Consider the following 11,272-nt stretch of genomic DNA (forward strand, 5'->3'; position numbering starts at 1 on the left):
ACAAGGAGAAAATTAAGGGACTGGAGAAAGAAAAGAGGAGAGGCCAGTGCGTACAAGGAAAGGAGGAAAAAATTTAAGGAGATATGTAAGAGAAAGAAGGAAGAGGAGAACCAGAGATGGGAGAGAAAAGTGGAGGGAGCAAGGAGGGAGGCGGAGGTATGGGAGATAGTGAATAGGGAGAGAAGGAAAAAGAGGGGAATAGAGGAAGGAATAGAAGAGGAAGAATGGAAAGAGCACTTTATGAAGTTATTAGGAGGAGTAGAGGGGAGGGTGAGGATGGGGAAGGAAGGGGAGAGGGAAGAAAAGGAAGGAGAGGAGGAAGAGGAGATAAGTCTAGAGGAAATGAGGAGAGTTATAAAGAAGCTAAAGGACGGAAAGGCAATGGGAAAGGATGAGATTCCAGGAGAGGCCTGGAAGCGAGGGGGGAAGGGGTTGGAGGTTTAGGCATGGAAATTTATCAATAAGATATGGAAGGGGGAGGATGGCCGGAAATTTGGAAGGAAGATATAATTGTGCCAATCGTAAAGAAAGGGGAAGGAAAGAGGGCAGAGGAATATAGAGGGGTGACAATAATGCCTTCTTTGTATAAGGTGTACACGGCTATTCTGGCGGAGAGGATAAGGGAGGAGATAGAGGGAAAGAGAATGGTACCGCACAACCAGACAGGTTTTAGAAGGGGAATGGGAACGATAGACAACATTTACGTGTTGAACTACATGGTGAACAGAAGGTTAGAGAAGAAAGGGGGAAAACTGATAGCATGTTTTGTGGACCTTAAGGCGGCGTTCGATTCGGTGGATAGAGGAATACTAATAAAAGCTATGAGAGAAAGGGGAATAAGGGAAGGACTGGTGAGAAGGACGGAAGAGATGTTAAGAGAGACGAAGAGTAGGGTAAGAGGAGGAAACGAATTGGGAGAGGTATTCTGGACGGGGAGGGGAGTAAGGCAGGGATGCCCTTTGAGCCCGATTCTGTTCAATGTGTTGCTAGCAGACCTGGAAGAGGAAATGGGTAGAGTTAAATGGGGAAGGATAATGCTAGGAGGCAAGAGGGTGTATACTCTGGCCTACGCGGATGATATAGTGCTAATCGCAGAGGACGAGGACCAAATGAGGAGTCTGATAGAAAGACTAGAGGGGTACCTGGGCAGGAAGAGAGTGAAATTGAACGTGGGGAAAACAAAAATAATGAGGTTTAGGAAAGGAGGAAGGAGGGACAGTAAGAGAAAGTGGAGATGGGAAGGAAAAGAGTTAGAAGAGGTGAGGGAATTTCGGTATTTAGGATACGTGTTTCAAAGAAATGGAGGGCAGGAAGCCCAAATAAGGGAAAGGATCAAAAAGGCGGCCGCAGTGATGGAAAAAGTATGGGGGATAGGGAAGAGGAGATTCGGGAAAGACTGAGGAAAAAGACTGTGGCTGTTCGATAGACTGGTGTGGACGGTGTTGAGTTATGGAGCGGAAATATGGGGATGGAGAAAAAGGGAAGGAATAGAAAGAATGGAAGAAAGGTACATTAGATGGGTATTGGGAGCGGACGTGAGAACACCGTGGTATCTAGTGAGGGAGGAGTTTCAAAGGGAGAAATTAAGAGGGAGAACAGGAATGAGGGCATGGAGATTTGAGAAAAAGTTAGAGGAAGGTGGAGGAAGTGAATTGGCGAGGGCTGCCTGGGAAGAGTTGAAGGAAAGAGAGATGGAAGGGAAAGCTGGCTCAGATTGGGAAAGAGAGAGAGGAAAGTTCTTCGAAGACAGAGGTGTGGGGTTAAAAGAGGTGGAAAAGATAAGAGGAGATGGAGACAAATGGTTTCTTAAATTGTTTGAAGGGGATAGGGAAACGCAGAGAAAAGAGAGATGGGAGAGGATCGAGAAATCAGAATAGAATAAGTGGTATAAGTGGATAAAGGGAGAGGGTATCCCGGGATATTTGAAGAAGGGATGGGGAGAAAGTAGATGGGGAAGGGTGGCGAGATTCAGATTAGGGAACGAGATAGGAGAGAGCAGATACTGGGAAGCGGAGAAGAAAAAGAAGTGTAGGTTGTGTGGGAATAAGGAGGAAACGTGGGAGCATGTATGGGAAGAATGTAGAAGATGGAATTCAGGAAAGGGAAGCTGGCAGGAAGCGGTGGGATGGGTTTTGGACGAGGAAGGAGGAGGAGAGGAATGGATGCTAGAATTAGAAGGGGAGAGAATGAGTGGAAAGGGAGATTTGGTGGAGTTAAAGGAGGGTAGTGGGGAAGATGGAAGGGGGATAGGGGAGGAGGATAAGTAGGAGGGGAGGAAGAGGAAAGTAGAGAAAAGGAGAAGTGATTAATTGTTCTGTTATAGGGTAGGCAGGATGGAGCGTGAAGAGAGAATGATAGTGGAGGCAGTGGAAGGGATTGTAGAGGAGAAGTTAAGGAAGATGCTGAGGGAAAAGAAGGAGGAAGACAGAAAAAAGGACGAGAGGATGGAGGAGCTGGAGGAGAAGGTAAGGAGGCTGGAGAGAAAGATAGAAAGGTTGGAGCAAAGTGGAGGCAAAAGGAAGAGGGAGGATAGCGAGGACAGTATGGCGGGAAAGAAGAAATGGTGGGTAGGTGAGGGTGAAAGGAACGAGGACGACTTCAGAAAGAGGAATATAATTATAAGAGTGGAGAAAGAGAAATGGGAAGGTAAGGAGACCAACTGGGAAAAAGTGAAGGAGCTTTTCGCAGAAGGGCTGAAGGTGAAGGTGAAGGTAAGAGAGGTGATAGTGGTGGGGCAGAGAGGGATTTGGTTAACGATTTTGGTAAAGCTAGGAGACGAAGAGGAGAAGAGGCGGGTTTTGGAGGCGAGGAGAAGGGCAGGGAGCTCCATAGGAGTTAAGGTACACGAGGATAAGTCGGTGGAAAGGAGGGTTAGGGAGAGAGAAGAAGGGAGAAGGGAGGTGCACAAGTGCACAGGGAGATCGGCGGAGGAAGAAATCACGAGAGGGATGGAGGAGAAGCTTCTCTTGAGCCCAGAGGAGGAGAAGGAGGAGGGACGAGAGAGGAAGCAGGCTAAATAGGGAGGAGTCGACAGGAAGGATGGAGGTGGAAGGAAGGAAGGAAGAATGGACGGCAGAAGCGGAGGAAGAAGAAGAGGGATGAAGAGGGGAGGGGAGGGGGGTAAATATTTTTGTAAGGTCGCAAATGGCCAGGCACAGGGGAAAGAAAATGTACGGGGTTTGGGTACGTTCCTCATAAATAAAAACGCCTTGTAAACCCTACGGGGAAATGCAATAAACGGCATACATACATACATACATACATGTATAAAATATTATATTTTGCTTTTTGGTTGTTCAATATATGTTATATAACATTATATGGAGGTAACGTGTAACTTGGACGTGGTGGACGGCCCAAGGAGAGAGGAGTGGAGAAAGTGGTGCGAGAGGAGAGAGAAGGGAGAGAGAGGCCGGAAAAGGCGGATTGGACAGAGAGGGCATAGAGGAAGATGAGGAAATGAAGGAGATGGGAAAATCGAAGCAGGAGGAGAGAAACGGAGGATGAAAAGGGCTGAGTGATATGGAGGTTAGGAGAGAGGCTGACGGAGCGAGAGGGGGAGACGAGCCGGGGCAGTAGCACTGACGCGAGATCACGCGGCGCTCGTGCAGGCGCACCGGTGGTGATGAGCGCGGAGCGGAATGGTGTGCAGACGGAAGAGAGGTTGGCAAGGGGAACGGTGAGGATAGAGGACGCGGTAGGAGGAGAAAAGTAGATACGGCGGCGCGGGACATCAACGGGCGAGAGGTTGTGTGGGAAAAGCGGAGAGGCTAGAGGGCGTAGCAAGAGGAGGAAAGTTGAGACAGTGGCGCTGGATAGTAGCTGAAAAGGGTTGGTACGACTGAGAGGAGAGGCAGGGAACCGAGAAAAGTTGGACGCACTGGCAGAGGTTTGAAAGAAGGCAGAAGTGTAAAGGAGGAAAGTATACAGAAGGTGAACGGAAAAGGTTTAAGGGAAATGCGAAGGAGAAAAACCGTGGTGGAGCGGACTGAGAACTGTAAGTAGAGGAGGAACAAGAGGGGCAAGGGAGAGAAGGGCGGGATTGAAAGAACGGAGGTAGCAGCCCAGGTTACACGACGAGGGAGCTGAGCGAGTTGGTAGCAGGGAGTATCGATCGGGCGATCGATTGACCTGTCGAGACAGAGGGTTTGGCGATGGTGGCGCGGCATGTGCGGAACAGAGCAGGGAGTCGGCTCGACAGATCGATGGATCGAACGATTGAAGGGGCCGGACAGATAGATAGGTAATAGAAGGAGAAGGAGAGAAGGCGACGTAGAAGTGAAACGAGGAAGGGGAGGAAGTGACGAGCGTGCGTGAGCTGGACTTTGGTTGGCAAAAGGAAGGAAGGGGAGTGGGAAGGGTGAAGATGGACGAGGATAAAGCGGTGGAGGCGAGGGTATAGATACGGACGAGGACGAGGGCCATAGGAAGAAAAAAGAGTAAGAGGGAGACGTAGAAAGTGAGGTTAGAGAAAAGGGCGGGATTGAAGGAACGGAAGTAGCAGCCCAGGTTACACGACGAGGGAGCTGAGCGAGTTGGTAGCAGGGAGTATCGATCGGGCGATCGATTGACCTGTCGAGACAGAGGGTTTGGCGATGTTGGCGCGGCAGGTGCGGAACAGAGCAGGGAGTCGTCTTGACAGATCGATAGATCGAACGATTGAAGGGGCCGGACAGATAGATAGGTGATGGAAGGAGAAGGAAAGAAGGCGACGTAGAAGTGGAACGAGGAAGGGGAGGAAGTGACGAGCGTGCGTGAGCTGGACTTTGGTTGGCAAAAAGAAGGAAGGGGAGTGGGAAGGGTGAAGATGGACGAGGATAAAACGGTGGAGGCGAGGGTATGGATACGGACGAGGACGAGGGCCATAGGAAGAAAGAAGAGTAAGAGGGAGGTAGGATGGAAAGGAGAAAGAAGAGGAGGAATTAAGAAGGAGGAACGTTATTATAAGGGTTGAGAAAGAGAAATGAGGAGATAAGGAGTCAAATTGGGAGAAGACAAGAACAGGTCGGTGGAGGCGTGGAACAGAGAGAAAAGGGAGAGGGAGGGGAGATTAGAAAGAAGGATGGAAGAAAACAGAAACGCGGAGCGAGCGGAGGAGGACGAACTAACGAGAGGGATAGAGGAGAAACTCCTGATGACTTTAGACAAGGAGAAGGAGGACAAGAGGAAGGGGCTGTAGGACGAAGGGGGCGAGGCGAGACAGGAAAAATCGAAGCAGAGCGACGAAGACTCCGAGGAAGCAGAGAAGACAAGAGGGGGTGAGGGGAGAAACGGAGAGAGAGGGTAAAAGAAAAATGTAAGATCGCAAATGGCCAGGATGAAGAAGTTGTTTTTCTGTTTGTAGAGGTTTGGGTACGTTCCTCAGAAAAAAAAACGCCTTGTAAACCCTACGGGGATAGACAATAAACCAATACAATATAACATTATATTTTCTAATAATTTACCTCAATACATTTATATTATTAAATGTGCAATCACATTTATATAATTTTATTTTTTCTTATTTTTCAATTTTTTTCCTTATTTTTAATAGATACATAATAAATATTTATTTTCATTATTTTTATTAAATTTAAATTAATTTCATGTAAAAGTGGAGTGAGAGCGGAGAAAGAAAGAGCAATTGAGAAAGAAGTTCAGAGAAAAACGTTGGGCGCGTAAGACCGCTCAATAGCACGTGATTGGCTCTTATACTTTTAGATCCAACGAATCAGCGTAGCGTGTCGATAAGACGACACTTAACAGTTGTGTCTGCCTGAACGTGGCCGTTCAGTTGATGATAGTGGGCGCTTACTTATTTCGCGCATGCGCACTTCATTTTGGACAACACTAACATCAAAGGCGCCGACAGAGAGTTGCGCTACTATATATACTGTGGTAGAGCGCCTCTGGCATTTTCTGTCTTCGCCGAGTGTATCTCGGCTATCAACCAGCTTTTCGCAGTTATCCGAATCACCTGAAGCCGTCCGAATAAGAAGGTAGAGCGCCTCCGGCATTCTCTGTCTTCGCCGAGTGTGTCTCGGCAAAGGACCAGCTTCTCTCTATTATCCAAAGCATCCGAAGCCTGTCCGGACAAGAAGGTAGAGCGCCTCCGGCATTCTCTGTCTTCGCCGAATGTGTCTCGGCCGGCGACCCGCTTCAACCGCGTTACCCACGCTTCGCGATCCATATCGCTGCCGCGCTTCGCGCCATTTTTCCGCTCTCCGGGCCACGCCGACCGGGAAACCGGCACCACCCGGACCGATACCTACCACCACACGATCCGGCCCACGCGTCGAACGAAAAGCGCCGGCCCCGCCCCGCACATACAGCGGGTTTTCCCGCGCCACCCGCGGCCAACCAACGACGCCTCACACGCACGCCCAACTGTCGGAAACCGCGCGGGCACACGCGAGCGAATCCAGCCAAAGCCTCACACGCGTATTGACCCATTGTAAATGTCGCGAGTGTATATTGTTAAAGAATAAACGTTACTATTTTCTGTTAACCGAGACCCGCCTTCATTTCGCTAACCTCGCCACCCGTCTGCTTCTCCGCACCTCCTTCGAACCCAGGCCCGACGCGAGCTAGATCCGCGCTTCGAAGACAGGTTGTTTTATAGCGCCCAAACAGGGACACGACCGTAAGAAGCAGACCCGGGAGAACGGCAAGATGAAGGAGTTTTACTACCGGCTCAGTAAGAGCGATCTCGCGCACGAAATGGAAATACTCAGACTCGACACCGAGGGCAGCCTCGACGACCTCCGGAAACGATTGAGTAAATTCATCGATGAAAAGCCCGAGATGTTCGAAGCACGGAACACCCTCCACCTCCCGCCCCCGGCCATAACCCTAAATCAAGACCCTCCGCTCACCCTGGTAACAGTGATACACACCGACCCCCCGAGTAACCCGTCCACGGAAATCATGAACCAAATGCGAAAGTGGGAGTTGCACTTCGAAGGAAAAAACCCGTGGGCATTCATGGAGCGAATCGATGAACTGCGGGCCGCCGACGAGTTTTCCGACGCGCACTGGCTACGCGGGCTACCCGAATTACTCCGGGGGGACGCCCTACTGTGGTACCGAAATAACCGCGACAACTGGACCTGCTGGGCGGAGTTCATAACCGATTTTAAGGATACATTCTTGCCGCAACGATACCGACTGCAGCTAGCAAACGAAATCCGCGACCGCGTACAAAAGAAGGGGGAACCGTACGTAAAATACGCAACGCAAATACTGACCCTTATGCGTAGGGCGGGGGGCTACTCGACCGAAGAACAAGTCGAGCAGCTCTACGAAAATATGCATCCAGACTATCAAAACCGCATCTGGCGGAGCGATGTGCACAGCTCCCAGGAGCTGCAGCAGCGGGCAGGGGAATTCGAGCGATTGCAGCAAAATCGCAAGAAACACAGCGCCGCAAAAAGCACCGTCGCCGAACCACCGACCACCGCCGCCGTATACAACCGAAGCGAGTGCTGCTGGCGCTGCGAACAGCGCGGGCACACGCGTTTCGACTGCCGGCGCACCGCCCGTAAATTCTGCTCGCAATGCGGCAAAGACGGCGTTCTGACAAAGGAGTGCCACCCGCCTCCGGGAAACGACGCCGGGACCGCGGAAACTCCGGCCACCCCCCGGTCCTCCCCGTAAAGTTCACGCCCCGGCCGCACCTGAACACGCGCATCCGAGACCGTTCACTGGACGCCCTGCTCGATACCGGATCGGACATCTCCTTCGTCAACGAGCACACCGCCCAACTCGCGCAGAACCTCGGCTTCCCCGTAACCCCGTAAGAAGGGCAAGTCCAGCTCGCCAACGGGCAGCATATCACGTTACCGGGCCGCGTCCGGCTACCAATTCAGACCCCCGGCAAAACGATCTGGCATTCGTTTACAATTATGCCAAACCTGAGAAGCGCGGTACTACTTGGAGTCGATTTCTGGGCGAAGTTAGGACGCGCCATCCCCGCGCTCGTCGATTCGGGACCCCGCGACCAGACCCCCGCCATCGCAATGACCGAGGGCATCGCGCCACACACCCCAACCGAAGTTAAGGAACTCCGGGAGTTCCTCGCGGAAGAACTCCCGCTCTTCGACCAAGTAAGCGGGCCAACCGACAAAACTGCCCACCACATCCGAGTCAAAGAAAACGTCAAGCCGATTAAACAACGGTACCGACCGCGCAATCCAGCCATGCAGGCCATCATTAGCGCCAAGGTAAAAAAAAATGGAACGGGAAGGGGTAATAGCACTTGGAGCTCCCCGGTGGTCGTGGTACGGAAAAAAGACGGGAGCCACCGACTCTGCATCAATTTTAGACGGGTTAACGACGCGACCGAGACCGACGCCTACCCCCTCCCTCAAATCACCGCAACGCTCGACAAATTACGCGTGGCAAAATACCTGACTACGCTCGACCTCAAGAGCGGATACTGGCAGGTGCCGCTCACCCCACCCAGCCGACCGATCACTGCGTTTACCGTACCGGGGAAGGGGCTCTACCACTTTAAAGTAATGCCGTTCGGCCTACACTCCGCCCCCGCGACATTCCAGCGGCTGCTAGATACCGTGCTCGGGCCAGAACTCGAATCTCACGTCTTCGTATACCTCGACGATATTATCATTATCACGGAAACATTCAAAGAACACCTCCGGATTTTACGCGAAATATTCCGGCGCCTCCGCACAGCAAGTTTACGACTCAACCCGGACAAATGCAGATTTTGCGTCGACCGCCTACAATATCTCGGCCATATAGTCGATCGCGAAGAGATCCGTACCGACCCGGAGAAAGTGCGGGCAGTCGCCCAGTGGCCGCGGCCGCAAACCGTAAAACAAATCCGGCAATTCCTGGGGGTAGCATCGTGGTACCGACGGTTCATCCAAGATTTCGCGACCATCGCCGCGCCGCTCACCGCCATGACGCGAAAGCACGCCCGCTGGACATGGGGGGAGGCAGAGGATACCGCGTTCGAGAAATTAAGAGATACCTTGACCTCCGCGCCGGTCCTCACGTGCCCAAATTTCACGCGCCATTTCATCCTACAAACCGACGCAAGCACGACCGGCCTCGGGGCCGTGCTCACGCAAAACTTCCCGGAGGGGGAGAGAGTTATCGCATACGCCAGCCGCACATTGAATCAGGCCGAACGGAATTACAGCGCGACCGAGTTCGAATGCCTTGCCGTAATCTGGGGAATCCGGCGAATGCGCGAGTATTTGGAAGGATACTCATTTACAGTAATTACCGACCACCAATCCCTCCGTTGGCTGCAAAAATTAGATGCACCCACCGGCAGGTTGGGACGCTGGGCATTCGAGCTTCAACAATACGATATGGACATCAAGTACCGCAAGGGAGCCCTCAACCGGGTCGCGGACGCCCTGTCGTGTCAAAACACCGCCGCCGCCGTCACGATCCCGCCCCGCTGCTCGTGGTACCGCCGGACGCTACGAGCGGTGCAAAACACTCCCCGGAAACACCCCGATTACGAGGTGAGGGACGGGAAACTGTACCGGCACATATTGCACAACCTCGACTTTAACGAAACCCCGCCCGAAGCCCAATGGAAGGAATGCGTAGCTAAGGAACTGCGCCCTGAGATCCTCTACCAAAATCACAACGCCCCCACCGCCGGACATCTCGGCATCGCGAAAACGATCGCTCGCGTCGCCCAGTTATATTACTGGCCTGGCATGTTCCGGGAAATTGCACAATATGTACGAAACTGCCCTAAGTGCCTAAGGCACAAAGTCGCGCAAACCCGACCGGCGGGAACACTACACGCCACGTCCGTCACCCGCCCGTGGGAACAGGTCACCCTCGACCTAATCGGACCGCTGCCGCGATCGAAGCAAGGCCACACATGGCTCCTAACAATGCAGGACCGTTTCTCCAAGTGGTTGGAGATGCGCCCCTTGCGTCGCGCCACCGCCACCGCCGTAACCACGCACATCGCCGAAGCGATTATATTCCGCCACGGCTGCCCCGACACGATATTATCGGACAACGGCACGCAGCTTCGTTCCAGTAAACTCGCAAAAATGCTCGCCGCCCATGACGTCCGACACATATACGCATCGGTTCACGCGCCGCATTGCAACCCGGTCGAGCAAACAAACGGGTTGTAAAAACGATGATTTCGCAATACGTCGACCGAAACCACCGTAATTGGGATGAGCGCATCCCCGAACTCCAATTCGCGTATACAACGGCCCGCCACGAAGCCACCGGCTACTCCCCCGCGTATCTCATATTCGGCCGAGAACCAATCTCCCCTCTCAACCGGGAGACCGCCCCAAGCACCGCGGCCGCTCCACCGAACAAAACGCGCCGACACCTCGAGGAGGCGTACGAGCTCGTACGGATACATTTGGCGCGAGCGTTTCAGAGGCAGGAAAAATACTATAATCTACGACGCCAACAATGGGCACCAAAAGTCGGGGAGTGGGTATGGAAACGCGAATACCCACTCTCCAATAAAGCCGCCGCGTTTAACGCCAAACTAGCGCCAAAGTTCCGCGGTCCCCTCGAGGTGCGCCGAATTGTATCACCGGTAATCGTCGATCTCCACGACAGAAGCGGCAAGTGGAGCCGCCATATCCACGTACAAGATTTAAAACCCGCGCCTGACAACAACGAAGAGGACAATGACACCGAAACCGACGCCGGCGAAAACAACGAACCTGACATCGAGGATGACAGCAGTACCGAAACAGAAACCGACAACGATGACAACACGGAATCGGGAGATAACGGCAATAACAATAACAATGAAACAAATTCGGAGGACGACGACGAAGCCGAAGATTAGGCGAAAAACAAACCGCCCCACTCCCAAAAAGGAAAATAAACGCCGGCGCCGAAAAGAAAAACTCACAGACGAGCCATGGAGACCGACCAGAGCAAGTCAACGGAGAGCGATATCCTCGCAGAGATCGAAAAGATCCTGGCAGAGCCAGTACATTACGATTTGGCCTGCCCAGGATTCGGCGCAACTTGGACGAAGATCTTCGCCCCAGGCTCCGCCGCCACCGCCGCTATTCTCGCAAAACCCGCGGTCGCACCGCCGACACGAAAACCCGTGCCGACGATCGGCTGCAGGATACAGCGCTCGGACGAGCAACAACGGCGAAAGCTGGAATGGCTTACCACCCCGCCACCGCCAATGAGCCAGACGAGGCCACAATCCGCACCTACGATCGTCCGCATCGAAAAGACGAACGTGGACCTCGCAGCCATACGGGACCGTTTAACGACCAAGCCCCGGGCATCGCCAGGATCACAA

At 52.7% G+C, this 11,272-nt stretch overlaps 1 protein-coding gene across 1 annotated transcript; it reads left to right on the top strand.

Annotated features, from left to right (window-relative positions):
• Positions 1-10,120: 10,120 nt before the first annotated feature.
• Positions 10,121-10,798, top strand: LOC143895709 (uncharacterized). The gene has a single exon (XM_077403020.1). It carries the CDS (start codon positions 10,121-10,123, stop codon positions 10,796-10,798), a length of 678 nt encoding a protein of 225 aa, XP_077259146.1.
• Positions 10,799-11,272: the final 474 nt, after the last annotated feature.

Source organism: Temnothorax americanus, unplaced genomic scaffold (assembly GCF_048541705.1).
Source record: "Temnothorax americanus isolate GAGA-0224 unplaced genomic scaffold, ASM4854170v1 Scaffold166, whole genome shotgun sequence".
Taxonomy (NCBI): domain Eukaryota; kingdom Metazoa; phylum Arthropoda; class Insecta; order Hymenoptera; family Formicidae; genus Temnothorax; species Temnothorax americanus.

Bases quoted from the DNA above. Each gene is read 5' to 3' on its own strand.
- LOC143895709 (XM_077403020.1), top strand. From the start codon at position 10,121: ATGATTTCGCAATACGTCGACCGAAACCACCGTAATTGGGATGAGCGC.